Here is a 27,023-nt window from a genome sequence, read left to right as displayed (position 1 = left end):
GAACTCTATAGACAGAGGTTCAGGAGTTGCAAGAAGCTGGAGGGAACCACTTGGGTGGAATATGTGTCTTTCTGTTGCAAAGCTATGGATGGTTGGGTGAAGGGTAGCAAAGTGGATACTTTTGAAGCACTCTATGATTTGTTTGCATGGGAGCACTTGTCTGCTAATTGTTTTCCCGAGCTACGCCAGCACCTTGTTGATAGCAAGTTAACTAACCCTAGGAAGCTTGCTGAGGAGGCGGACTGCTGGGTCAGTACCAGGGTCCACAAGGATCATGTGGGAGATTCCGCCAAGGGTGGGCAGGGTCCCCAGCAGAAGGGTGGGGGGGACAAGGGTAAACAGAGGGAGTTCCAGAAAGGCCCCCAAGTAATTCCCATGGGAACCAAGGGAAGGGTTCCCAGCCTCCCCCTGAAAAGAAGCAAGAGGCCCCGACAGGTAAACCTGTTCAGAAGAGCCCCTACAAGTGCTTTACGTGTGGTCAAGTGGGCCACCGTTGGTATGATGCACAGTGTCCCATGAAGGATTCCAAAGCACCACCACGTGCACCACCCCGTCAGTTTGGCGAGTGTAGCCCTGGGAGGGGAGAAGATGGGTGCCCAAGGTGGGTGGGGTCCCGCAGAAATGTCCCTTGTCTCATTAGGAGATTTTGAAATGGTCCCCAAGATTCAGCTGCCTGATAACACTAAGAAATACAGGCAGTGGGTGACCATCAATGGCCATAGAGTGGAGGCTCTTAGAGACACCGGAGCCAGTGTGACAGCTGTCAGGTGTCACTTGGTGTATGAAGAGCAGGTGGCCCCAAATGCAATTTACCCAGTTGTTGCCGCTGACAACACAGAGCCACTGCAAGGTGGCTCAGGTTCCTTTTGAGTGGGGGGGGGGGGGGGTCCTCTGGTACTCTTCAAGTAGCTGTGAGGCCAGCCATGCCTGTGGATTGTCTGTTGGGCAATGATTTGGAAAGCTCCCCTTGGGCTAAGGTGGAGAAGAAGGCTCATTTGGAGATGTTTGGTCTGCCTGAGTGGGTGTGTGTAACCGCTCGGTCTATGGCAGCCAGTAAGGGTGTTGAGGTTCTGGAGCCTGAAAGTATGGCCCAGGGACCTGTCTTAAAGAGAAAAGGTTGGGGGCGCGGGAAACCAGCCCCCATTGTTCCCACGGTCCAGGAGGAGGCATACCTTGAGGGGGATGCCCTGGAACCTACAGAGGAACAGGTTGCTGAACTGGGGGACCTGCCTGAGCTGACCCATTGGCAGCAGGGAAGAATTTTGTGCAGAACAGAGGAAGTGCCCTTCTCTTGAGGGTTTGCGGCGACAGGCCACAAACCAGGCAGCAGGTGATCAGTCTGGATCACATTGGATCTACTGAGAGAACGACCTCCTGTATAGCGAGCCTAAGGTTGCTGAGCCTGGGTCAGCCCGTGTGCTGGTGGTACCCCAGCGCTTCAGAGCCTTTCTATTGGGGTTGGCTCATGATGTACCTTTAACTGGGCATCTGGGGCAGGACAAGCCCTTTGAAAGGCTTGTCACCCACTTTTATTTGCCCCGGATGCGGACGAGTTCAGACACTCATTGTAGGAAATGTCAAACTTGCCAAGCAAGTGGGAAAAGTGGGAGGAGGCAAAAGGCCCCTCTCCAACCTTTCCCTGTAGTCAGTACCCCCTTTGAACGGGTGGGCATTGACATTGTGGGGCCACTGGACCCCAAGACAGCCATGGGCAACAGGTTTATCCTGGTCTTGGTGGACCATGCTACCCGGAAGCCATCCCGCTCAGGACAGTGACGGCCCCCGCGGTGGGACGTACACTGATAGAGATTTTCTCCCGTGTGGGGTTCCCCAGAGAGGTGCTGTCTGGCTGAGGTACAAACTTCATTTCCAATTATATGAAGTCCCTGTGGCAGGAGTGCGGTGTGACTTACAAGTTCACCACTCCTTACCACCCCCAAGGTAATGGGCTGGTTGCGAGATTCAACCGGACCTTCAAAGGCATGATTATGGGTCTTGAGGAACCACTGAGGCGCAAGTGGGACGTCCTCTTGCCATGCCTGCTTTTTGCTTACCGTGAGGTGCCACAGAAGTCCCTAGGGTTCAGCCCCTTTGAACTGCTGTATGGACACCCGGTAAGAGGACCTTTGAGTCTGGTCAAGAAAGGCTGGGAGCAATCTCCCAGGAAACCTCCACAGGATGTATACAGTTACATGCTGGCCTTCAGGAACTAGACTCTGCGCTTCAGACTGCTCGCTCAGGCGAATCTGGAGGCCAGCCAGGAGGAAATGAAGCGGTGGAAAGATCAGAATTCCACTCTGATTGAGCTTCAACCTGGACAGAAAGTTTGGGTCATGGCCCCTGTAGAGCCTTGTGCGCTCCAGGACAGGTGGACTGGACCATTTGAGGTGGTGGAGCACAAAAGTAATGTCACCTAACTGGTGAACTTGCAGTCTCCAAGGAACCCTTTGCGGGTCCTGCATGTTAACCGCCTGAAGCCCCACTTAGAAAGGCCCGAAGTGGGCATACTCCTAGCGACAGATGATGGAATGGAGGAGGAGACCGAGCCTCTTCCTGGCCTCCTGTCTGCAACAGAGCAAGATGGGTCAGTGGATGGTGTCAGCCTCTCTGCCAAACAGACTCCTGATCACCAGCAAGATTGTCGCCAACTGTTGGGGCAATTCTCTGATTTGTTTTTACAGGTTCCTGGTGTCACTGAGTGGTGCTTCCATGATGTGGACACTGGGGACAGTCCTCCTGTGAAGCACAAGGCTTACAGAGTGACTGACAAGGTCAGAGCTTACATCAAGGAGGAAGTCTCCCAAGATGTTTGCCTTAGGGGTGATTGAGTCCTCTAACAGTCCTTGAGCCAGCCCAGTGGTCTTGGTCCCAAAGGCTGCCCAGCCTGGTGCCAAACCCAAACTCCAGTTCTGTGTGCACTACCGAGGACTCAATTCAGTCACCAGGACTGATGTGCACCCCATCCCCAGAGCTGATGAGCTCATTGATCGGTTAGGGGCTGCACGGTACCTCAGCACGTTTGATTTGACATCTGGGTACTGGCAGATCGCCTTACCTGATGGGGCCAAAGAGAGGTCCGCATTCTCCACACCAGATGGGCACTACCAATTCTGGGTTATGCCCTTTGGTATGAAGAAAGCCCCTGCCACCTCTCAGAGGTTGGTCTACCAGGTGTTGGCTGGACTGGAGGATTTCAGTGCCGCCTACCTGGATGACATTGCAGTGTTCAGCGCCAGTTGGGAAGAACACCTGTGCCACCTCTGGGAAGTGTCATGGCACTGCGAAAGGCTGGCCTAACGATCAAGGCGAGTAAGTGCCAGATCGGGCAGCGTTCCGTGGTGTACTTGGGGCACCAGGTAGGGAGCGGCCAGGTGGCGCCCCTGCAACCCAAGATTGATACCATCCTGACATGGGAACCCCCAAAGACTCAGACACAGGTGAGAGCCTTTTTAGGACTCACGGGGTACTACAGGAGGTTTGTCTAGGGGTATGGCAACATTGTTGCATCCTTGACTGAGCTGACTTCCAAGAAGCAGCCCAAGAAAGTGAACTGGACTGACACCTGTCAGAAGGCTTTTGATGCCCTGAAGACTGCCATCTACACAGCACCCGTTCTTCAGACGCCCAACTTCTCAAAAGAATTCCTTGTTCAAAAAGACGCTTCAGAGCATGGTGTGGGGGCTGTTCTATCACAGATTAATGAGGAGGGCCTAGATCCAACCTGTAGCCTTCATCAGTAGGAGGTTACTTCCACGGGAACAGAGGTGGAGTGCAATTGAGCGTGAGGCATTTGCTGTGGTCTGGGCGCTGAAGAAGTTGAGACCATACCTGTTTGGGACTCACTTCTGGGTTCAGGCACACCACAGGCCCTTCAGATGGTTGATGCAGATGAGGGGTGAGAACCCAAAGTTGTTGAGGTGGTCCATTTCCCTACAGGGGAGTGACTTTACGGTAGAACACCGCCCTGGTACAGAACACGCCAATGCTGATGGTCTGTCCAGATTTTTCCGCCTTAGTGAAGAGAACTCCCAAGGGGAAGGGTAGTTCTCCCCACATTTCAGCTGGAGGGGACAAGTGTTAGACCTGGTACCCTTCCATTTTTTCTGATTGCCTCCTCTGTTTTTGATATGTTTTGCTGGTTTAGATGCTTAGGGCACGGTGCCCCTGCTATTCAGTGCCACAGTGCAAGTGCTCCCTATGGTAAATTGATGTATTGATTAGTGGCTCAGTGATTGGATTATTTGATTTACTTGTCAGACCCTAGTACAGTGCACCATGTGTGCCCAGGGCTTGTTAATTAAATGCTGCTGGTGGGCTTGCAGCACTGTTTGTGCCACCCACAGAAGCAGTTTGTAAAGTGTGTCTCAGGCCTGCCATTGCAGAGACTGTGTGCAGTCTCTGACTGCCATGTTGACTGGCCAAGTGCACCCACTTGCCAGTCCATAAACCTTCCCTTTTCTTCATATCAGACACCCCTATGGTAGGCCTAAGGGCAGGTTGCATTGTAAGTATAAGGTAGAGCATGCCCTGGTGTGTGTGGCATGTCCTAATAGTGAATTACAGCCATTTTCGTTTTTCACTATTGCAAGGCTACCTTTTCCCCATAGGCCAGAATGGGCAGTTTGATTATTAAATTTTATAATCCTAACTGACTCAGGGGACTAGGTAGAAATTCGAATTTAGTATGCCTGAACTCAGAATGATAAAATACATCTTTTAGTGAAGTTGGTTTTAACATTGTGTTTGAAAATACCACGTTTAGAAAGTAGGTATTTTCTTGCTTAACTGTCCAAGCCTGCCTCTGCTAGGTTTGTGTATTGTATGTCTGGAGTTTGAGTGACAGGGGCTGGGGGATTCCAGGAGACACGGTGAGTCAGCACAGGGCAGAATAGAGGGATCTGCATGTAGATGGGTGGGAGGAGCTGCACCTGGAACCTGAATAGGGCTGTGCCTTCCCTCCACAATGCTGGCTCCACCTCCTGTGGTGCGTCTGATGTCCCTGGTCTGCACTGTGAAAGGAAAGGAGTCTTGTCAACAAAGTGCTCCTGGACTGACCAGAACTGGTTTGGACTAGGCAAAGGCCTCTCTGCCTTCAGAGAACAAAGACAATAGTAGTATAAATATGGGGATCCAGACCCCAAGACTTAAGAACACTTCTGGAACAACAAGACGCACCTCTGCCAAGGAGAAGAACCAAAGGAAGCTGTACGAGTTGTACTGCCCCCTGCCAGTGTGCTGTATTGCTGGGTTGGCCTACAGTGGTGTCTTCAGTGCCAAGGAGAGGAGAAGGAACTTTCAAAGGACTATCAGCATCTTGCAGAATATTACTCCAAGGGCTTGAACTTGTGCTTGCCTCCTGCTGAAGTCTCAGGGACAAAAGACTTCAGCACCAGCTCCCCTCTGAATTTCCTTGCTGGGAATTCTGTCTGCAGAAGCCTGCGTGTCGCTGGGAGCTGGAAGCGCGACTCAACGAGAAGAAGCGTGTCGCACTCGCAGCTTTTGTCGTCTCATCGCCGGAGAAACGTGTCGCCGCCGCATCACCAGATAAGTGTGTCTTCATCAAAGCTGTTACCCGACGCAGCCGCGGAGAAACGTGACACTGCCACAGAGGTCGCCGTCGCATCACCGGAGAAGCGTGTCGCAGGGCCTGACGCGGCTCCCAAAGTACAGAGTCGCTGCACGGCCGCCGGGCGTTCACGCATCGTCTACACGTCGTTGCATCAAGGGCACCATCTTATCGCATCGCACCGTATTTTTACATTGCATCGAGGCGCCATCTCGCCGCATCGCAACCGGGCCGCAGTACGAGAATCTACACATCACCTCCTCTCCGGTAAGGATCAAGACGCCTCCCCTACTCTGCGCAAGCATTGAGGCGCGACGCATCCTCTCCCCCGATGCAAGGAACCGACACATCTCCAACGCAGTGAGCCTTTTGTTTATTTTGCGTTACACATCCAGGTACTTTTGTGAGTACTTTGTCGCATTTACCACCAACTTGAACTAAGTTACTTCTACCATCTTTAAGTCAATTTTGAGTACAGTATTGTGGATTTTTGTCGTTTGAGGTCTTGTGTTAAGTCTATATAAAGAATAATTATTTTTATAAAACCTGTGTGGTGTCCATCTGTAGGGTTTTCACTGTATTACTGTATGTGTTCACAAATGCTTAACACACTGCCTCTGAGATAAGCCTGTCTGCTCGTGCCAAGCTACCAAGGGGGTGAGCAGGGGTTATCCAGTAGTGTAATCCCCTTTCACTGACTTAGAAGCAAGGGTCCCTATTTGGTCAAAGGTACCTACCTCTGCCAACTAGAGACCCCCAGTTCTAACAAAGAGGGAGAGCAGGTCCAGTCTTCTAGGCTCTTCTCAGGACGCGACAACAGATTCAATCCTTTTCTGATCTTCAATAGTTCCAGGAGTGTTATGAAGTGATTACCTGGATTGTCACATTTATGCCAGGCATGAGATAGTGGGTAGAAGCGACCCCTGTGGACCCCCTAACCGATGGGGTAAAGGTTTCCGGGGTTAATCCTATCCACTTTGGGCATTTTCAGGATGGCGAAGGTCTTCGGCTCCGAGGACTGGGGGTGTGTATGATGGTAATTCTAGTGTCCTACCACATGTATCACTAAGCTCCAGTCTGGTAGAACAAAGCTGTGTTTTCAGCAACCAGGCAGTGGATATACACACGTTTTGACATTCTGTGTGCCCCAAAAGTTGCATGTAAACTCAGCAGACCTGTCAAACAGGCTGTTGCACTGTAATGTCAAAAGGAGGCTCCTTGTGATTGTGACCTGACTGGCAAGGTGGACAAAAGAAGGGCCCTGCCCAAGTATTAGCTAACATTAGCCTATAACAGAGGAGGTCTCACTGAAGTGTGCCCCAAGTATCATATGAAAATCCGTCTCAAAAAGAGGTATTTTGAAAGGGCAACTTGCAGTTTTAAAACTGCACACCATGCTACAATGGTAGGCCTAGAGACAGGTTTTATAGTGCTACTGCAATGAATGTCACAAATAGTGCTGGCGCCTACTGGCAACATTTAATTTACAGACCCTGAGTACACTTCGTATCATATACTAGGGACTCATGAGAAAGTTAAATGTGCCAATCAGGAGTATACTAATGTTACTATGTTGACAGGAGGAGTGCAATTACATTACCACTGGTTAGCAGGGATAAAGTACACAGAGTTATTTAGTCAGTAAAAATAGAGTTCAACAAAAAGAGAAAAAATACGGGGTCACCCTTCAGAATGGACACATTTCCAGCATTCATTATTATACTAAAAAAACAGTGTCTGTAAAACTAACTAACGTTTAAACATTGGATAAGAGGGAAAATGATGTGTGAGAGCTTGCAGTGTCATCAGACATAACCAGATGGTACAAGGACAGGGGTCTACATTCTTTTGGTGGCTGGGCAGAGGCTGTGCCAGAATGGCAAGACATGATTCACCTGAATGTGGAGTCAGCAGTGGTAAACTAGCCAGCAAAAAGCACTATACAGCAGTCTGTGCACTATGTGTCTACATCCAGATGTGGAAGCCATGCTAACAGATTTGTGATTCTCCCAAATGGTTACGGTAAAAAGAGTGCATTTTTCTCTGACATCTAGATCCATTCCTGGAACTCCTGCATTTCTCATCATAGTCAGTCTGCTGTGCCACAGAAACTGCAATACAATTCTTAGACTGGCTCAAGAGAGGAAAGATCTTAACTACAGTATTCCCTCAATATCATTTGACCGAATCTCATGCAGTTGTTGCAGGAAGCAAGGAGTACATTCTCATCAATTAAGAAATATCTTGAACAGATGAAAATTCTATATCCTGTGGTGTACCTTGCTTGACTAATCACATGGTAAAGCCAGATACATATCTTCAATGATCCGCAACAAGCTGCGACAGTCCTTAACAAAAAAACAGTGGGGAGATTGTCAATGGTGGAAGCAGCGAGAAAGCGATGAGCCACAAGGAAGTGATATGGAATAGGAAGAAGACAGATTCCTTCAGTACACAACTTAAGTTACGGCGTGTTTAATGAAGCCAATTTTATAACTGATGGTCAGGCGTGGCAACAATCATTACTAAACTGTGTGTATAATATGTAACTATGGCTAAAATAGGTAGAAATGTGCTAAATACTTGCACCATTAGATCTTTAGGGTTGTTTGACTATACATCTACACTAACCTTTAGTGGATGGAATGCCTACCTGTCCTACAAAACGTTGCTGTGGTGCTAAATGAGCATCCTACATGTACAGAATTAAATGCACAAGATAATTTTATGTACTCGTGGGCATCAAACAGATATAGTCTGCATCAAAAATATGATTGCATGTAGCAGCCTGTGACTTTCATGATGAGGGGCTACATGCAAATCTCTGGTCTGCATGACATAAGGGGTGAAAATGTTGGCTGGTCTGGAAACCCCAAGATAAACCTTTTGAACCTGGTGTTATTGTTGGTGCTGTTACTGCTTGTCAGAGTTGTTATGCACAGTTTGATTGTCTAGGAATGAAATTCCTTAATGTGTTGGGGATCAGTGTGGGAGGGAGGGTGTAGGATCGTGATAGTTTTGTTTTAATCGAATATCCACAGACATTGCTTACCAAAGAAGTGAATTCATAGTCTGCATACAGGGAAGTCTTTCAGAAACTTATAGGTGCAAGCACAAAACAAAAAGGAAAATTAAGGAGATAGTTTGCATGTAAGGGTCATGGGTAAATTATCAACAAATGCTACACTTAATGGCTTATCGTGATAGACACACAGTCGATATTGTGTTCTTTCAGGACGTCCATCTCACCAAAGAAAGGGAATGTGGCTTTTCTAAAGAATGAAGTCTGTACCTATACTTCCACCTTATTCTGCCTTTTCCAGGGGGGTTGCTGTAATCGTCTAGCGAGTTGTTCCGTTCTGATAACTAAAGATGGCGCTAGCTGCGGAGGGGTGCTACATGATACTACAAAATACCCATCAGAGCAGACTCATAACACTGGTTAACTATACAAGCCTCATATGGATGACCCCTCATTCTTTCAGGAAGTAATGTCAAGATGCAATAAAGTGGAATCTCTGTCCCTTGCTTGAGGAAGGGGCTTTAGCCTCAGCCTGTATTTGAGACTGAACTGAACTGGTAGCGAACCACAGCTAGGGCTATAGAGATCCTGCAGCAGCTAATGAACCACCATGCAATACCAGAAATTGGGTGAGTTATACACATGTTGCATAGAGTCTCAGCCTCCAGGCCAGATTTTTGATAGCGGCGAGAGATGTGAGCAGATGGACAAAGGAAATCATGCACCTACCAAAAACGTACTCCAAACACTTCTAGTACTATTGGTGCTGTCACTGCCAGGACGTCTGCACTCTAACCGGCAATGGAAATTCTAGCCAGGGGCACTAATGGATGTGGTGTTCAAAGAGGAACTCAATACGTCCTAACAATACTGTTTACAAAGCAATGAGGGCATGACTGACTAGTATTTGATGCTTTGGCAGGCTTTTAAAGTAGTGATACGGAGAGAGTGCATTTCCTTAAATTCGGGAAAACCCAAATTAATACTAGATTAGACACATTGGTGCATAGAGATTTAGAGGGATGCTTGGGTCCACCGGAGATGCCCTAATCATCGCTGACATACAGTTGAAGCTGGCAGAATACAAGGAAGAGGCAGATGAGGTTAATGTAATAGTATGCTGCAGCAAGGACATTTGGTGAGAGAACGCTCAAGCTGCATGCTGGCCAGACTAATACTCCATACATAGGCGGCGAAAGACATTGTCCATATTAGCATGAGTCCAAAGATATCCTTACAGAGTTTGTGAAATACTACATAAAGCTCTATTTATCACCCAGCTTGCTAACATAAATTGCTACTTTGAGGGAGCCCATGAGCTGGTTAAATAATGCAGACAGAGTACTTTATGACTTCCATAAGTATAGCCACAATGAAGGCTGCAGCTAACGGCATGAACAATGATCCTTGCACTTTATTTATCACAAAGGTATGGGGAGGCATTGACCAGGGTTGCATTATCTCCAACACTGAGGGAAGCAGTAGTCAACATATTCATAAAACCAGGTAATCCTCTCCCCAACCACTGAGTCATTCATCCATCTGTCTCTCATCAGTATTGATAAGCACATAATCCATGTATCTGAAACCTTTATACTTCTCTTTTATGATTCCATTGTTTTTATTGGTTTCTTTTTAACTTGTAACATTGAGGACATAATATTTCTTCACTATTGTAACATTGTTAATCTGCATTATTGACTAAGGCAAGTAAAATCCATAAATGTGTGCTATAGTTACACCTGAATTCGAAAAGTGGAAGTGCTGTATGAACAACACGTTTTAACTCTATCCATCTGTTGTTATACCATTGTCAGAGTTAAATTCATACTTCCATTACGCTTGTTTTGCGGGAAATGTAATTGTTGTTCGTTCTAGTTTCCTGATTTCTTAATGGTCCTTTTATATTGATCTTGGTCACCTGTTGTTCTTATTCACCAACTCAATTTAAGTAGTCCCTCATACTAGGGTAGATATTGCATGATGTGACTTCTGATGTAGTATAGTACTGTCTAACATACAGCGGATTGTTATTCACCTACTTATGTATTTGTCCGTTTGCGCATGTAGTTCCTCTTCTGGGTAATCGGGGCAGGGTATCATGATGATACTTTTTTTTCCCAGTTAATAACAACAACCACGTGGTTGTACGCATAAATCAGCAGTACTTAGTCAACACAGGTTCCATGAAAAACATATTCCAGTGACACAACAATCATGAACATCCGTCAACAACAGTATGTATGAGCATGCAGGTACTTTACTATTAGATATGGGGGTGCCATACACTGAGCAGTAGTACAATAAGATTAGGTCCTTACTTTACGTTTCACTATCAATTAATTCTGCACATTTTCATTACCCTCTGGGTTGAGAAGTTCCCCACATAATTCTCTCCAGGTTGCAATAACCTCCTCTAGCTTTTCGTCGTTTCTGCACGCTTTCATATGAATCTCTTCTGCAAGAGACCACTCACGTACATACCTCATCCAGCTCTCTAATTTCGGCGTTCGTATACTCATCCAAACTATGGCTACCCTCCATCGTGCTAGTACCATGGTCAGTTGCAGCAATTTATTGGCCATTTTGCGCTTCTCGGAACTTGGCACAAGAGACAATGAGCTGGAATAGCCTCCACATGAACACTAATTCCCGCACACACTTCCGCAACCACACTCACCTAGTACTGCTGCACCTCCGTACATTCCCATGCTAAATGCAGAAAGCCCTGTTGCATCTGGGGCATTCGTGAGGACGAGTCGGGTATATGCAGTGTAATCTCATAAGGGTCATATACGCTTGCTGTATGAAATTAAAGTGGATTAATTTGAAGCAGGCGTTACAGGATACTGTGCGTGTCAATGTGCATGCCCCCATCCACGTTTTCTCTAGCAAGGGTGTCTGTAGTTCCTCATCCCATGCATCCCATGCCTTGAGAGAGGGGGCCTCTGAATCTGAGTTTATGGACTTGTATACGTCCAGTTTCTCAGTCGTTTTTGGTATGCTTGGATACGTAGGCCATGTAACTCTAACCAGCTAAATAAGGCCTGCATACTGCAAATACTGCCCCTGTCTCAGATCTAACCCCTCGCATGCCTGTTCAAATGTGATAAAGGTGTCATTCGTATACAGATCCTCCAGGACCAGGCACCCGCCTTCTCTCCAAGCCTGAAAGGGCATATTTTCAACCATTTTCTAAACTGGGGCTAAAACCCAGATACTTAATTCCCGGTGGAATGACGAGTGTCTAAGATCATACTTTATGAACTTTTGCCATATATATGACGTTTGTTTAATGACATGGCAGGACCGCAGGTGCACCTGCCCCTTCCATCACTATTACAGGTTAGTTTTCTGGCTGTATTTGCCCACTGAGTAGACGCTTCTCCCAATATATGCCATCATCCAGCCACCGAGCCGTATGTTGCAGCAGTGCCGCATAATAATAATGATCTAATCTGGGCGCTTCCAGCCCCCCTTCCTTATCATGATGATACTTTAAAATAATCTGGGTTTATCTTTATATTTAAATGGATGGTAATATTCAGTAACTGTTATCCTAAGCAACCATACAATTTGCATGTCTGTTATCTTAACAGTTTTGTGCCCTATGCCTAACACCTGTTATGAGAATAGCATAATCCTTACATGTAAAATTAGGAAATCTTTACACATCTATGGGACCAAGACTGACGTTCATTAAAAGAAATATACTTCTGGACACAATTATGTTGGCTCTGGTGTCAGTGAGTATCTACATGCACTGCTTTATTTTCTGGCTTCTGAACTATAGGTAGGATAAAATCTTATTACACAAAAACAAACCACTGCTACGTGCATTTATTAGGAACAATCCAAGTAATACATTTCACATTGGTGGTGTGAGGATCCCAACTGCCCTATTTGAACCTGAAAACCTGTGGTCTGTTTATGCACACATTTCTTTACCTTAGGGCAAGCTTTTAGGTATGGCCTTTGAGTCTATTGTTTTTATTTACTGTTGTTTCAATCATAATAAGACAAGTGCCTTTACATTCTGATTGCTTTAACGGCTTGCACTGTAGTCACTTATGAGATAACTTAGTATTTTGTGTGCATGTTTCGCTGTTTATTTCCTTGATTGTTTCCTTCAATTGTATAAAAAGGCATTGGCAATGTCAGTAGGTCTGGCTTTAAAGAATGTTGTATGGTAATGTGAAGCATTACATGTAAATAGCATGATAATAGGTATGTATTTGTAGGGAAGCAAAGAACTGTAGAATAATATTGGTGTAGGTTAAAAGGTCAGGTGACCATTGCACTGTGAGGCCAGGCTTAAAACTCCATGTAGGTTAATCACTACCCTCCTCCCATCAGTGCTGCTTGCAGAGAAAAGCAACATAAAGCGCCTTACGTAACTAGATAATTTAATAGCATTTCAGTGTCCTGTGTATCCCTGAACGCTCAAGCTTAGGCAGCTGGATAATGATCTTAGCTGTATGGAGGGTAATCACATTGTTTGTAGAAGCACACGACTTCTGGCCAATCAAAAATGTACTCTTGGCACCTAACATGTGGTTGGAGCCAAAGCCCTTCTCTAGTGATGCTCACATAATTGTCTGGTAACAGCTGCACTATTAGGCCAGACTTTTAAAACGAGTACCAGTGAGTTGGTTTGATATCAATGATCATTCATGCACCAATAGATATCTCAATATGTGATTAAGGCTGTATAAATCGAGATTGCTATTACTGTCACCCAATAGGAACCCTCTTATTTCGGACATATTAGGCTACTAAAAGAAATTGGATTTGTACTATAGCACTGGAAGCGAGCAGTGAATTTAAAAATAGAGTGGCAACCTAGAATATTGGCTAAAGGTAGCAAAGACACGAGAAGCGAGGAGGCTAATGCTAATTAGTGGAAAACCCGGTACAATTATTGTGATTGGACAGAGAGTCAGAAGGGTTGCCATGGATTGAAAATCATGCTAAAAAAAATGTTGCATCCACTTGATTTATTCTATGCGCCGTTGAAAGAATAGTGCATAGTATGTCAGGCTGCGCAGGTCTTGTTTATTTTCTATTTTCTTATCCTGGAAGAGACTTCTATCCGCAGATTTCTTAGCTTAGAATACTCCCCATGCATCACACTTGACCTGGAAAACTTTGAGCAGTAGCTCTGCTCGCCGGTAGGTTGCACAGCTTGCTCCACATCAACGCCATCCGCGCCAGATGTGATATGCCTGCTGTCTACATATGCGCCACCCTGGCGAACATCAATATCCAACCTGTCACATCCTTCTCCTTCCTGCACACAGTGTCTAGTTCAACAGCCCCAAAGGCTTACTTTCCTGAATTATTCTCTTTTATATTTGCATGTTTATTGCATGTATAATATTTAAGACTCCCTGTTTTCCGTTTTTACTGATTTTCACATATAAATAAAGACTGAAAACCATTTCTTTTCTTTTCTTTCTTTTTTGTGTGGATAAAAAACACAAATTGCCTTTTTTTGGTATAGATAATAAATGCTGCCAGCATGACAGCCAGGCCAATAGCTGTACAGATTGACAGGTAAGGGATTTTAGTAAAGAGGCTTAAGCAGCAGTAGATATGCACAACCTTGATACTAAAATGTTCATGTTTTTATATAAGTGCATTGATTTATCATCTGTGGGTGTTCCTTTCCTTGGAACCTATCAGACATCAAGCATGAATGCACATTTATCGGTTACATAAATGTAGAAATATACTATTTTCAACTTAATTTATTCACAAAAACCCAAATAAATATGGATGAATACAGATGGAAATGTCAACAAAAACAAATACTATGAAATCGAAAGCCCTAATAATATTCTTGTTCGAGTATTGTAGAGAATTCCACAAATGTTTGCATTCTTGGGGTGATGATCGCACCTACAGCGAGGATACGAGGAGGAGCGCAAGACAGCGCGAGAAGACGTGAAACACACCTGGAGGGAGAGACCTCTGGCCGCGAGAGTCACCTCCATCTTTGACCCGAAGGAAGATACTGCTGGCACAGGAGAGACAGCCGGAGGGAGACACACCTGGAGAAAGAGACACCAGCCAGGGGCAGGGAGAGACAGCACCACCTCTAACCCAAAGGAAGAGACTGCTGACCCGGTGGGAAAGACACCTCCGCCTACCATGCCCTCTAGCTCTCTAACCTGAAGGAAGAGATGGCACATGACTGCTGGCATGGGAAGAGACAACAGGGAGGATGCCCACACCTGTCTAACTCTAAGGAAGAGACTGCTGACCCGGTGGGAGAGACACCTCTGCTCACCCTGTCCTCCAGCTGTCTAAATTGAAGGAAGAGAAGCCAAGTCCGTGGAGAGACACCTGGAGGGAGAGACCTCAGCCAGAGGCTCTGACAGCCACTATCGGGAGAGGAGACTGTCCTTGTGATAGATGCACATTTGAAAGACGTACTTTGGTGATTGTTTCCTGCTGCTATGTCGACGTCCTCACTTTGAGGGATGTAAGACTCTTTCCTCCTCATTTGAAGTCTCCCACCCAACCGATTCATTCACCTTAGACATCACTGGGGTGTTTGATACCCATGCAGGCACCACATTGATTTGGATGCTCATTCGAATGCTACACTCAGCAATCCTATGCGGACTACCCACCCACGGGAGCTGTGATCTGGCCCACCACAATCGGATGCCAGATATTGGTTGTCTCTTACACAACCCCGTGTCCTGAAGAAGACCTGCAAGCAGAGGTTTTAAGTTACCCTCTACACACTAAGCTGAGTCAATACGTCGACACACACACCCTGTCCAGGGCCTGTAATACTGTGCATCACCCCTCCCTAATATCAGATGGTGCATTTCTGTGCAGAGTAGAAAATGGATACAACAGAATGAAGACCTAGAATTTACTTGTAGACAGGCTAACCCACACTGGTGAACGTTTCTTTACAGTCGGTATTTATTGTAAATTGTGAAACAATTTTCCTTAAATTGCCTTTATTTGATGCCTTTTCCTTCTTATTCACTTCATACAGGAGCACTTTTATTTTGCACCCTTTCCCTAGAGCAACCTCCTACTTTGGTATACTGTCATATATGGTAATGTCTTTGCCACCTTTATAATATGAGATTGTATAAAGCGAACTTATCTACTAAAAATACAGTGGTTGTTTCTTCTTTTTCTCTGGTGCGTACTTAAGAGTATTTATTTCTCTCTTGTGTTAATTACCAGGTGATGAATATTTAAGTGACCAAGCATATTTAATTAGAGAAGTTATGTCTTCCTTGGCCTGTCCAGGGAAGAACGTTTGGGACCATTTGTTGTTCTTATCACACCTACAGTGGGGCATGTTGGAAAAGCTTACAATATTTCTCATCAGTGCAGATTATTGCACTTTTCAGTACTCATTACACCTATTAAGAGTTCTGTGGCTCCAGGCTAGTATCCACCATATAAGTGCCTTTGGTCAAATACCTGCATTGTGTTTTGGTCTGTAGACAAGGGTTGTCTTGGGAAATCCACATCGTATAATCAGAATGCAAAAAAAGGGCAAAGAGAGAAATATCAAACACTTACTCGATAATGCCAAACCCAGAGAAAGGAGCCACATAGTGGGCAGATGTGAGTTCTACTCATTGACTTTACCCAGTGCATACATACAGCTGTGCTAAGAAGGGTTCACATATACATGTATTTCATCAATGCCGAATCATGCTGCATTGGTTTGATGTTAGCTCCTTACTCACTAAAGGAAAGCCCCCTGACCTTCATGTTTCCGAAAAGTATGTGTTATCTGGAGCCATGAGTATTGACAAAGCCAATGGATCTAGACTGCATATTTGTGACAAACTGTTAGTCTACTGTCTCTGTGCAAACTGCATTTCCTACATGTTCTGTGCCTGTTTCCTTATTTTTATTCCCCAAGCTTGTGGCGATGTTTGGCACCAGCACTACTGCAACCATCCCCATCCCCACCACCTCCACTACCACCACCACTGTCATTATCACTTTCACACCAGCAACACTACCACCGTCATCAACATTGTCATCACCTCTTCCAACTCCATCAACTCTGCTTGCATTACTACCAACATCACTAACACCACTATATAACCGGCCCCACTAATAGAACCATTATCACCATTACTATCACCAACTCCAGGGCACCACTATCTCCGCTACTACCACCATCACCACTACCACTACTACCACATCATCTTATTACCACTACCATGAATACAACTTCCATCACTATAACTACTCACACCATTCTGTTTTTGTCATTGAGTTCATGTGCGTAAGAGAAAAGGTGCTGTGGGAATGTGTGAGAGACTTTGTGTGCGTGCTGTATGTTATAAAAAAGGCCAGATCAATTGGCTTTGCCAATCCTTGATTGACCTGATATGTTCACTGCTCGAAATTACATCCTTATAGTGGCAGTAATCATTTCCTAGATTGCCATTGACGGGGCACATATCCTGTTTTATCTTTATGCCATTGAAGCCGTTACAGGATGATGTGTGGCAAAGATGATATTTAAAAATTAAAGCAATCTTGTGTTTCTAAACATTATAACATTAGATTTAATCCAGCATGGGGTAAACACCACATTCATTTTCTTTGATACTAGGAACAGAAGTGACAACAGCCAATTAAAACTTGCTTTAAGTATCAACTACCTGCTGCAAGGCACTGGGACAATTTATGTTTACAGCCTCCTTGGTCTTAAAACATGGTAAATTGATTACCGCAAAAAACATGAACATGGTGGTAGTCTCACTTTAGAAAAGTCCCTCTAAACTTCACCAGCCATTTTCCAGAACTGTCAAGCTATTCTCTGTCTGCCTCTAATGATAGGTGCAGACCCTTGTGTGGGGCAGTCACTTGTTGCAGTCCTGAGCAAAAAGGAAAAATAGTGTGCAAGTAATGGACCCTTGTTGAACAAGTCCTGATTGAGCCACCAGGAATGAGCACCCCTCATGTAACTGCTTTACGTCATGCAGTCAGAGCTACAGGTGGTTTGATTGGAAAGAATCTCATAGACCATCAGGAGTGGGAACCAGGAAGAGTTCCATTTTGACAATCCGAATTCTTAACTTTAAGGGTGATGTAGTAAAAATTGTGTATTTCTCAAACATCATTCAATTTAAAAAATTCATTAGCCACAAGGTCAAATTTCCCATATACATGTGACTGGTCATGCCCCATCCAACTTCGGCACCTCATAGTGCTGACTTCCTGCAACACGGAGCTGTTCTGCCTAACTAACCAGTCACCTTTTCACAAAAACAGTTTCCCTCTGTTTATTGAGGCAATGTTGCTTTCTTTAGCAGACGAGTTCTACTATGTTCTTGAGCTTATTAGTCACAGAACGGAAATCGTAGAAAGGAGCACACCAAGAGGAGGAACAAGTGCACATAAAAGCTATTTGTACAGGCACCACAGAGACAGAGCTGCTCTTGCCATTGACAGATGTGCAGCTGTGTTGTGGCATCTTGGTCACCGGCCATCAACAGTCCTAAAGATCTACTCAAGAACAAAGTATAATGTATTAAAGGTCTGCCCATCTTCATTGGCAATGCGGAACTGTTGTCAAACGACCTTAGCAACTCTTGAGAACTTCATCTGTTGTCACAAGACCCATCAGTTTCATTGATCTGCAAAGGGGCAACTTCCAGACCTTTGGTTTATACCGGTTTGAGGTTTTACTAAGCAGCGAAAGCCATGTTTTTTTAGCTCCACTCTAGCGATGTACCCCTTGGAACTTTGCAGGTTACTCCTTTGTCAGTACTGCTCCTGGCAAATCCTGAGGTTTGTAATAACAGCACCAGAAGAACATAACTCCCACCAGCACTATCCAAGATCATGGAGTTTCACTTATCAGTCTGAAGGTAACATTTCCATTGGTCAAACCTATCATCCAAATTTGACAACATTCACTTGGAACCACGTCTAAGCTCTTCGACCTTCCTATGCTGGCTAAGCAAGCAGAGTGTTTCCTCTACGATTTTAAAGCAGGAGCACAACGCACCACTCTTGCTATCCCTATTGTGGATTTTATATGGCAAAAAGGCCAAAAATTAATGAAGATTCCAGCGTCTCTGGCAGCTGTCATTCCCAAACACGACAAAAAGTAGAAGGCTCTGAGGGTTCCCCTACATGTCTCATTGGCCATCCTCAGCCAGATTAGGTCATCATGCAAGCTGCTCAGAGAAGAGCAAAAAGTCCTTCTACACCATGCACAGTCCCTCCAGACAAAGAAGGCAGCCGGCTTGACAATACAGACAAAAGGTTCTCCGCAATGTCAGCTACTTCGATCAGAGCCTCCAATTCCATGGCTTTGCTGGGGAGATACGACTGGCATATGTGGTTTGACATCTCATCTCTGTTTGGGTATTTCCCTGAGGACAAGGTAAGAGGCAAGAGAGGCGAGAGAGATCCTGGCAGGAGGTGAAAAGGCCTTGTCCGAGATCATATATGTGACCATGGATATATCTTTCATGGCCTTCAGTCAGATGCCCGGAGCGGCGGTATTGAGACACCAAGGTTGGCTTAAGGAGACTACATTCTGTACAGAGGTGCAGGCCAAGGTACTGGACATGCTGTTCGCTGAGAGTTCCTTTTTGGAAAACACGTCTATGGCGAATTGCAGTCTATCAAGTCAGACACAGCTAAGTCGCTTGGCAACTTGCAGCAGAGGAGGTTTCAGCCCTTTTGAGGCAGGTGTAAAGGCCAATATATCTCCAGTCAGCAATTCCAGCAGCACTTTCAGCCCCACTCACAACAGGGTTTTCGCTCAATATTCAGGTCAATTCTACAGACCAACGACACTGTCTGCATATTCTGGGCAGCCGGGGCATCGATGCCCATCAGCAGGAGGACGGTCTCAGGGTACCAACAGGAGACAATGATGTACCACATGCCCCTGTCACCGCAGTCCCACTTCAATTTGGTCACATGTTATCCAAATTCTTCAATCAGTGGAAGCTCATATCTTCTGACAAATGGATGTTAGACGTATTACAGCATGGACACACCCTGGAATTTGTTCAAAAGCCTCCAAAGTTTCCTCCATGGAAGACATCCCATCGTCATCTTCCAATTCCCAAAAGAGAAATCCGATTGCTTTCTCAAAAAAAGCAATAGAGGACGTACTGCACAATCAACGCAGCTGAGATTTCTATTCCCATGTCTTTCTGATCAAAAAGAATTCACCAAAGTGGAGAAAAGTATTGGATCACAGATTATTGAACACGTTCACCCAAAAACAATCTTTCAGGATGTTATCTCTTCAGTAGATTCTGCAACTAATGGACACATGATACTATCTCTCTTCTCGGGATACACTGGAAGCATATTTTGATGTACCAGCACATCCAAAGCACCGAATGTTTCTCAGGTTCGAGGTGGCAGGGTGCCTTTATCAATTCAAGATGCTATCCTTTGGGCCAAAGTAAGCCCCCGGAGAATTTACCAGGTGCATGTGGCCAGTTGTGGCGTTTCTATTATGGTCCGATCACCAGGTATTTCCCTACCTGGACAATTGTTTAATCAAAGGTCTTCCAGTCAGCAAAGTAGTCCACAGATGCCGGTCTATAACTTTTCCGATCTCTAGTTCTCAAACTCAAACGGTAAAAGTTATCTCTTGTTCCCTTCAGATCACTGGTGTTTCTAGGAGCGATCCTGGATATGAAGATCTCAAAGGCCTTTCTCACAGAAGAAAGGATTTCCTGCTTGCAGGCAATCATGTAATTGCTCTCCTCAAACGGGTGCATTTCTGTAAGGACATAAAAATCCATGCTAGGGATGATGTCATCCTGCATCCCGTTAATTCCCAGTTGCCGCCTGCGCATGAGACCTCTTCAAGAACAGCTTGATGCGCAGTGGACTCAATGTCAGGATTCTTTTGAGGACATCATTTCAATAACCCCAGTGATGAAGGCAGCAATGTCCTAGTGGATGGTCAAAGAAAACATCTCTCAGTGCCTATCCTTCCTGCCTGCGGTGCCCCAGGTGGTGATGACCACAGATGCATCCATGGAAGGATGGGGTGCCCATCTCCAGGAACTAGATGTCCATGGGAAGTGGTCCAGTCAAGAAGCATTATGTCACATAAATCTCATAGGATTGAAGGTGCTCTTGCTTCGTTTTCAAGTCTTCCTTCTAAGGTTGCGGAGTGTTTAGGCTCTAGTCAGGACAGACAATACCACCACCATGTTATATCTACTAAAACAGTGAGGTACGAGATCTCAGGTTCGCTTAGCCCAAACACAGCAAATATGGAAATGGCGGATAGCTAACAACATCTTGTTGAAGGTGGAGCATGTCCCAGGTGTGCAGGACAAGTCGACTGATTCCCTCGGCAAAGAAAACATGCAACGTTACGAATGGGAACTCATCCAGAGGCAATTGAAAAAGGTTTTTTAGTCTTGAGGGTATCTTACCCTAGATTTCTTTGCTACATACTTTAACAAAAAATGCAAATTCTTTGCCAGAGGATTTCACCAGCCAGGGTCTGGAGGAAACTCCTTCCACTGGGCAGAGACTTTCGCTTACTCGTCCCCCCACTATCCCTCCGTTTCCACTCATTTCAAAGATCCTACAGAAAATGAAAATAGAGCCCTGCCACCTTATTCTAATCGCCCCTGCGTGGGCAAGTCAATACTGGCATACCGATCTTCATCGCCTATCAAAGTGCTCACCCATTCAGTTCCAGCTGATGGAGGATCTCCTGTCAATGAACCAGGGCCAAGTGGTTCACCCTCAAATTTGCACTTGCAACTTGTCGGCCTGGCTGCTCACCACTCTGAATTTGGAGCGCAAACAATTTCTGACAAATGCAAATCCATCCTTAAAAATGCTCGAGCTCCTTCGACACTCAAATGCTACTCAGCAAATGGAAAATATTCTGCTCATGGTGTGCTTCTTAGTCCTGCCATCCTTTCCCATCAACACCTGAACAGATTCTGCCTTACCTACTACAGCTCGCCAAATCAGGCCTTGCGCATGCATCAGTTAAGGTACAGGTGACATTCTGGACAAGTGTCTTTGTGGTCCAACAGGCTCATGAAAGCATTTATGAAGGGTCTATTCAGAGCGTAGCCTCCTATGATGCCTTCTCCAGTGCTCTGGCAGTTGAACACTGTTTTATCACAGCTCATGAGATCTCCATTAGAGCCTACTCATAAATAAAAATTAAAGTTTCTTTCATGGATGGTGGTATTTTTGTTGGCCAGAATGCCTGCCAGGCGTGTTAGTGAGATTCAGGCATTCATGATTAAAGAATCTTACCTACAGTTTTTAGAAGACTGAGTAATTTTGCGCACTAATCCTTCATATCTCCCTATGGTACCTTCGACATTTCACCTCAATAAGGCAGTCACTCTGCCTTCTTTTTTTTTACAATCTATTTTCACCTGCAGAGAGAACCTTAAATTCTCTGACATGAAGTGTTGTTTAAAGTTCTACTTGCAAAGGATGAAACCTTTACGAAAGTCAAATCGATTGCACTTTTCTTTCTCTGCTCCAGGAAAAGGTCAAGCCTTAATGTGGGCTAGTATTGCTCGCTGGGTATCCTTAATGATAGTCTTCTGTAATGATGTTATTATGAATGCTTTAAACTACATCATATTTTTCCAGATTTAGTACGATTTAAATGTCTTGTGTTTGACTAATAGTATTTAAGTTGGAGTCTCGTGGTGCATGGTTCACCTTCCCATGGCCATTATTCTTGGGATACTGCCAACTAGTCTGTTTCAAGAATGTGAATCTATGAAATATACAATACTGGAGTAGAAGCAAGTTACTTACTTGTATGGTTCTCCAGTATTGATATCTTTTATAGATTCACATGCGACCCTCCCTCCTCTCCTTCAAGGATCACCTATTGTATACCTCTTTTACTTAATTTACACCTGTGCACGAAATCTGAGGTATGGTGGCCCTTCAGAGGATGAATACTGTAGGGTGTCGGCTCTGATTGGCTGAAGTTTGGGTGTATTAAATCAATGTGAATTTGCTACTAACTGCTATTGTTTTTTCAATGTAGTTGAATGCTAATGCTTTAGCACTGCTTTTATTACTGTTACTGTGGGACTCCCACCATGATGACAGGGAAGATTCAAGCATGTTAACCTATAAAAGATATCAATACTAGAGAACCACAGTGTACAGGTAAGTAACTTGTTTCATCTTGCTTTTAAAGCAAGTGGTTGTACCAAGACCCCTCACATTTTTTAGTTGCCGATGACTAGGAAAAATGAGTGTCCACCAGTAGTTCAAGAAAGCAACTTCACGTTATATCTTGAAATTTCCCATTACATTTTATCTATGGTAAATAATGCTGTTTTGTAGGTTGTTGATAACATTGGATTTGTTTTGCTCTGAAACGTAAATATACAGTACATTGACTGGGTAAGTGGTCAGGAATTAAAATGTATTTTTTTTTGTTTTTCATAGTTCATAGAACTTACTCGACCACTAGACTCCAGGTTGGAACATGTAGATTTTCGCATTCTCATTGAGCGGGTTACTTCTGAAACCATCCTATGTATTTTTGCTTCTGCTGTTTTGGAAAGGCGGATTATTTTTCTTGCTGAAGAACTCAGGTATATATGAAAATACTATTGCATTTCTGTCATGTTGATGTTGTGAATATGTCTCCCTGTCATATTTTTATAGGCAATTCAATCCCAACGTTATCACAGTTTTTCCACCTGCCTCTTCAGAACTTTGTGTCACTTGAAAGTATATGAGAGACTGGAAGGTGCACCTACTTCTTATCTGTTCCCAACCAGTGAGGTCCCTGAACCCTTAAAGTGGAGTTATTAACTGTTTATTAAACCATTGATGGGTAGTTATGCCTACATTGCAAGCAACAATACGTGGCCCCGGTCTCTACTGTACGTGTATGCTTGGAAACACCAGTTTTTGAAGCCTGGAGCCAACCAGGACCTGCTCTTACATCAGAGTTTTCTCTTAAGTGCACTGCACTATTTTCTTGAGCCATTCTTACTATTTCTTTCTTTCCTATTACTTTTTTTTAACTTTCGCTACCAATGGTGCCCCACTCCAACTTCAGTGGATGTTTACTTTGTTCAGTACAGTTCAGTGCAGCCAAATCTCAAAGGTACTAACCTTAGTACCTAACAAACTATTTGCTATGCCATGCTCCAAGATCCCTGAGCAACTGATAGTTTCTAAAGCACAGCAGGGATGCGGAGTCAATCAACTTGGACAACGCTGATTTATTCTTAACCAAAATACATTATTTGGTGCTATGTAATGTGAGTTGCACAATAGCAATCACACCTCAGTGGTGAGCAAAGTTGTGAGCCCTCCTCACACCCTGACATCTTGGTAGCTAGTTCCATATACATATGACTAACTTTCAGGAATCTAAAAATGCCTGATCTCATGATCATATTTACCTAACATCCGGGTGGACTACAGTCCCAGAACAGGGCAGCTACTGCCCAACGGTTAACCAGAATCACACAAGCTGACTAGAATTTGTCATCAGGCAGACTGAAAGGCATGAAAAACAATTTACACTGCTAGTCCGTCAAGGCATTGAACATTGTACACTGTATAGTCTCTCCAAGTCCTTCTGGGTCATTCTGCATAGAAAAGAGGTAGAGTTCCACTCCTGCTTCAGACATGGTTCCAGAATACAGGCTCACCTTGTGTACTGAATTTCTCTTGCATTGGACCTCACTTCTCACAAGAAGTCAAGAAAAATCTCTAGTTCCCCAGTTCCATAGGTACAAAAGAAACAGGTGTGTACACCTCACAAGCAAAACAACTACCGATGCAGATAGCACAAAGGCACTGTTTGTAAGTAGCCTGCTTCTTCTAGGTCTCTGATCTGTATGCCTTTTTAGGACAGGAGCATTCTGTCTCTTCTTGGTGACTCAGGCTGAAAAGACTATACACCAGCATTCCACCTGAGGGCAGGATGAGCAGTATAAGAAGTCCAGGCCATTCTCACTGCCCCTTTTGTGGATTTTATTAAGATCCTTAGTTACTGTTTTACAAAGTGTCAAGGATTCCACACTTACCCTATCTAGTCAACGGTAGGTTAAGAATCTCTTGTCAGAAATGGCTTCTTATGGCCTACTTACATTTGGGCTTCCCCACCACATACAATCTGGGTTTCACAGAGAATCTAACAAAATCCTCTTTTCCTCTACCCATGAGAATTTAGTTATTGTAGCTCACTTATGACACAAGACAAGCCCTATACTTACTTTCTCACAAAATGATGGTTTCCCCAAATATATATATAATTTGTACATAAACTATATATGTAGAAAGAGAGGGGCTGAAGTGAAGTACTCAATAAATGAAATGTAAATGAAATATGGAGGAAGGATTATGTTTTGATATTTTAAGATATTTAGGCAAAAGACGGAAATCTGCAAAATTGAATTGTACTAGTACAGCAATCGAGAGAATTTTCACAAATGGAACAGCTCAAAATTGGACAGGTCCTGGAGGGGTTGTGGCACCACTGACTCCCTTATACAATTACTCTGGCACAGTCTAAAGCTGCACAAACTTTGGGTAGATATTCTTAAGTCTATTCACGTCTATAATTGACACACAACTACCTAGAGACCTTGCAACTGTAATACGGGTCTCTCATATGCAGAGGCTTACTCCATATGATCCCTCAAAGAGAAAATGTGGTCAGTAGATTTGTAAACAGTCATATATTCCATATTAGCCGATGAGGTACAAGGTAAAGGGCCTGATGTGTAATTATTGAATCTACAGGATCTGGCATCTGTTAGCATCGTAAGATATTACTGTAAATGGTGGCCTGGCCATATTGGATATCTACTAGCATCCATTCTTGAACTACCTTTATACAGAATGTGTAGAGCTTACTTGTCAACAGTAGATGAACCCTAGAATATTCCAGCAAAGATGTCACAATTGGCCAACAGAGATAACGAAATGTTCACCTAATGGGGATTACATGGATGCCAGTAGGTAAGCAGGAGCTAAGCAAAATGTTTATTGAACCTAGCACAGGATTCAGTGGTGAGGGAATGGCTGTGTAGTGGTGGGAGTATGGGGAGACTCTAATGAAGAATTTTGTCATTTCCTTTTTCTTTGTATATTGTCAGTATTTTTCATCACCCGCTTCAGGATGTAGGCAATGGGATGTGTTGGAACAAAATTAATAAAAGGCAAGATGGTCAAACTAAAAGATATTTAAAAGGTAGGGTTGGACTAATATACTACACAATTTATAAATTGACACAATACAACTATGGATTATTTTTATTTTATTTTTTTAAATGCATTGACAGGAGGGATTAGCACTGGGAAAGAGACTGGAAGAACAAAAAGGGAGTGCGGATGGACCTAGAAATAGTGAACGAAGAAGCTGAAGAAGGGGATGGTAGAGATAAAGAAGACATAGAAACTAAACAATGTTAATTTACCACAGATGAAGCATATAACCACAGTAATATAACATGTAGATAAGTGTAGAGCAGCAGACAACTGAGTTGGCAATTTAAAGGGAGGAGAAAATAACTTTGTTGTACACTGTTAATCCCTTGATATGCTGAACTACATGTTTTCTAAATCATACTATCACTTGGCTATCAAGGTGGAAATGGGTTGAAAAGTTATGCAAAATAATCTCATAAAAGGAATTATGTAAAGAAAATGACATTAAGGTAGGGGGTTAGGTAGATAAATGAAAATAAAGAACAACATTTCAAGGATAGGGTTATGTTAACAAATAAAAAAAATACATTCTTTTAAAATATAATTTAAATTGTACAAAAAAGATATCACAAATGGTTAGGCAACACATTATGTAAAACACTTGCAAATATGTTTTTTTGCTAAATAAAATTAATTACAAAATAATTTTAAAAATATGATGTTAGAGGTTAGGTTATAACATTAAAATACAGTTTACACTAAAATAATGGGAGAAACATACTTGAAGAGTCATTATACATTTAGAGTAAAGGCATAGTGTTTATGTAATGGCAGTTAATCTAACAAATGCTGTGCTTATAAGGGGTGTTGTTTGAGTTTTTTTAGTGCCTCCTATGTAGTGACCCATGATGTAATGTGAGTAGATTTAGTAACTTACATATTCTTGAATACCTGTTGGTTAAACTCATGTACAAGCAACAATAGCTAGATAGACAAGTCATCCATATATATGTGTGTGTGTATATATATATATATATATATATATATATTCTCTCTCTCTCTCTCTCTCTCTCTCTCTCTCTCTCTCTCTCTCTCTCTCTCTCTCTCTCTCTCTCTCTCTCTCTCTCTCTCTCTCTCTCTCTCTCTCTCTCTCTCTCTCTCTCTCTCTCTCTCTCCTATTCACTCTCAATTAAATATGGATTATACATGGATAAACCATGTCTTTGATGGAAGATACCTTAAAATATAATTTTCATCCTGTGAAGC

The 27,023-nt window shown here is 43.9% G+C and overlaps 1 protein-coding gene across 2 annotated transcripts in view; it reads left to right on the top strand.

The window, feature by feature from the left end:
* Positions 1–27,023, top strand: part of DENND2D (DENN domain containing 2D) — a 736,340-nt gene that overhangs the window by 401,422 nt on the left and 307,895 nt on the right. For both annotated transcript variants that reach the window (XM_085600175.1, XM_085600177.1), the window contains exon 7: positions 23,031–23,179. In XM_085600175.1, coding sequence (XP_085456301.1) covers positions 23,031–23,179 — 149 coding nt within the window. The remainder of the gene's footprint in view (positions 1–23,030; positions 23,180–27,023) is intronic.

Source organism: Triturus cristatus, chromosome 1_2 (assembly GCF_964204655.1).
Source record: "Triturus cristatus chromosome 1_2, aTriCri1.1, whole genome shotgun sequence".
NCBI classification, from domain to species: Eukaryota; Metazoa; Chordata; class Amphibia; order Caudata; family Salamandridae; genus Triturus; species Triturus cristatus.
The sequence above is the reverse complement of the archived record's forward strand: the minus strand, read 5'-3'. Positions and strand labels throughout refer to the sequence as shown.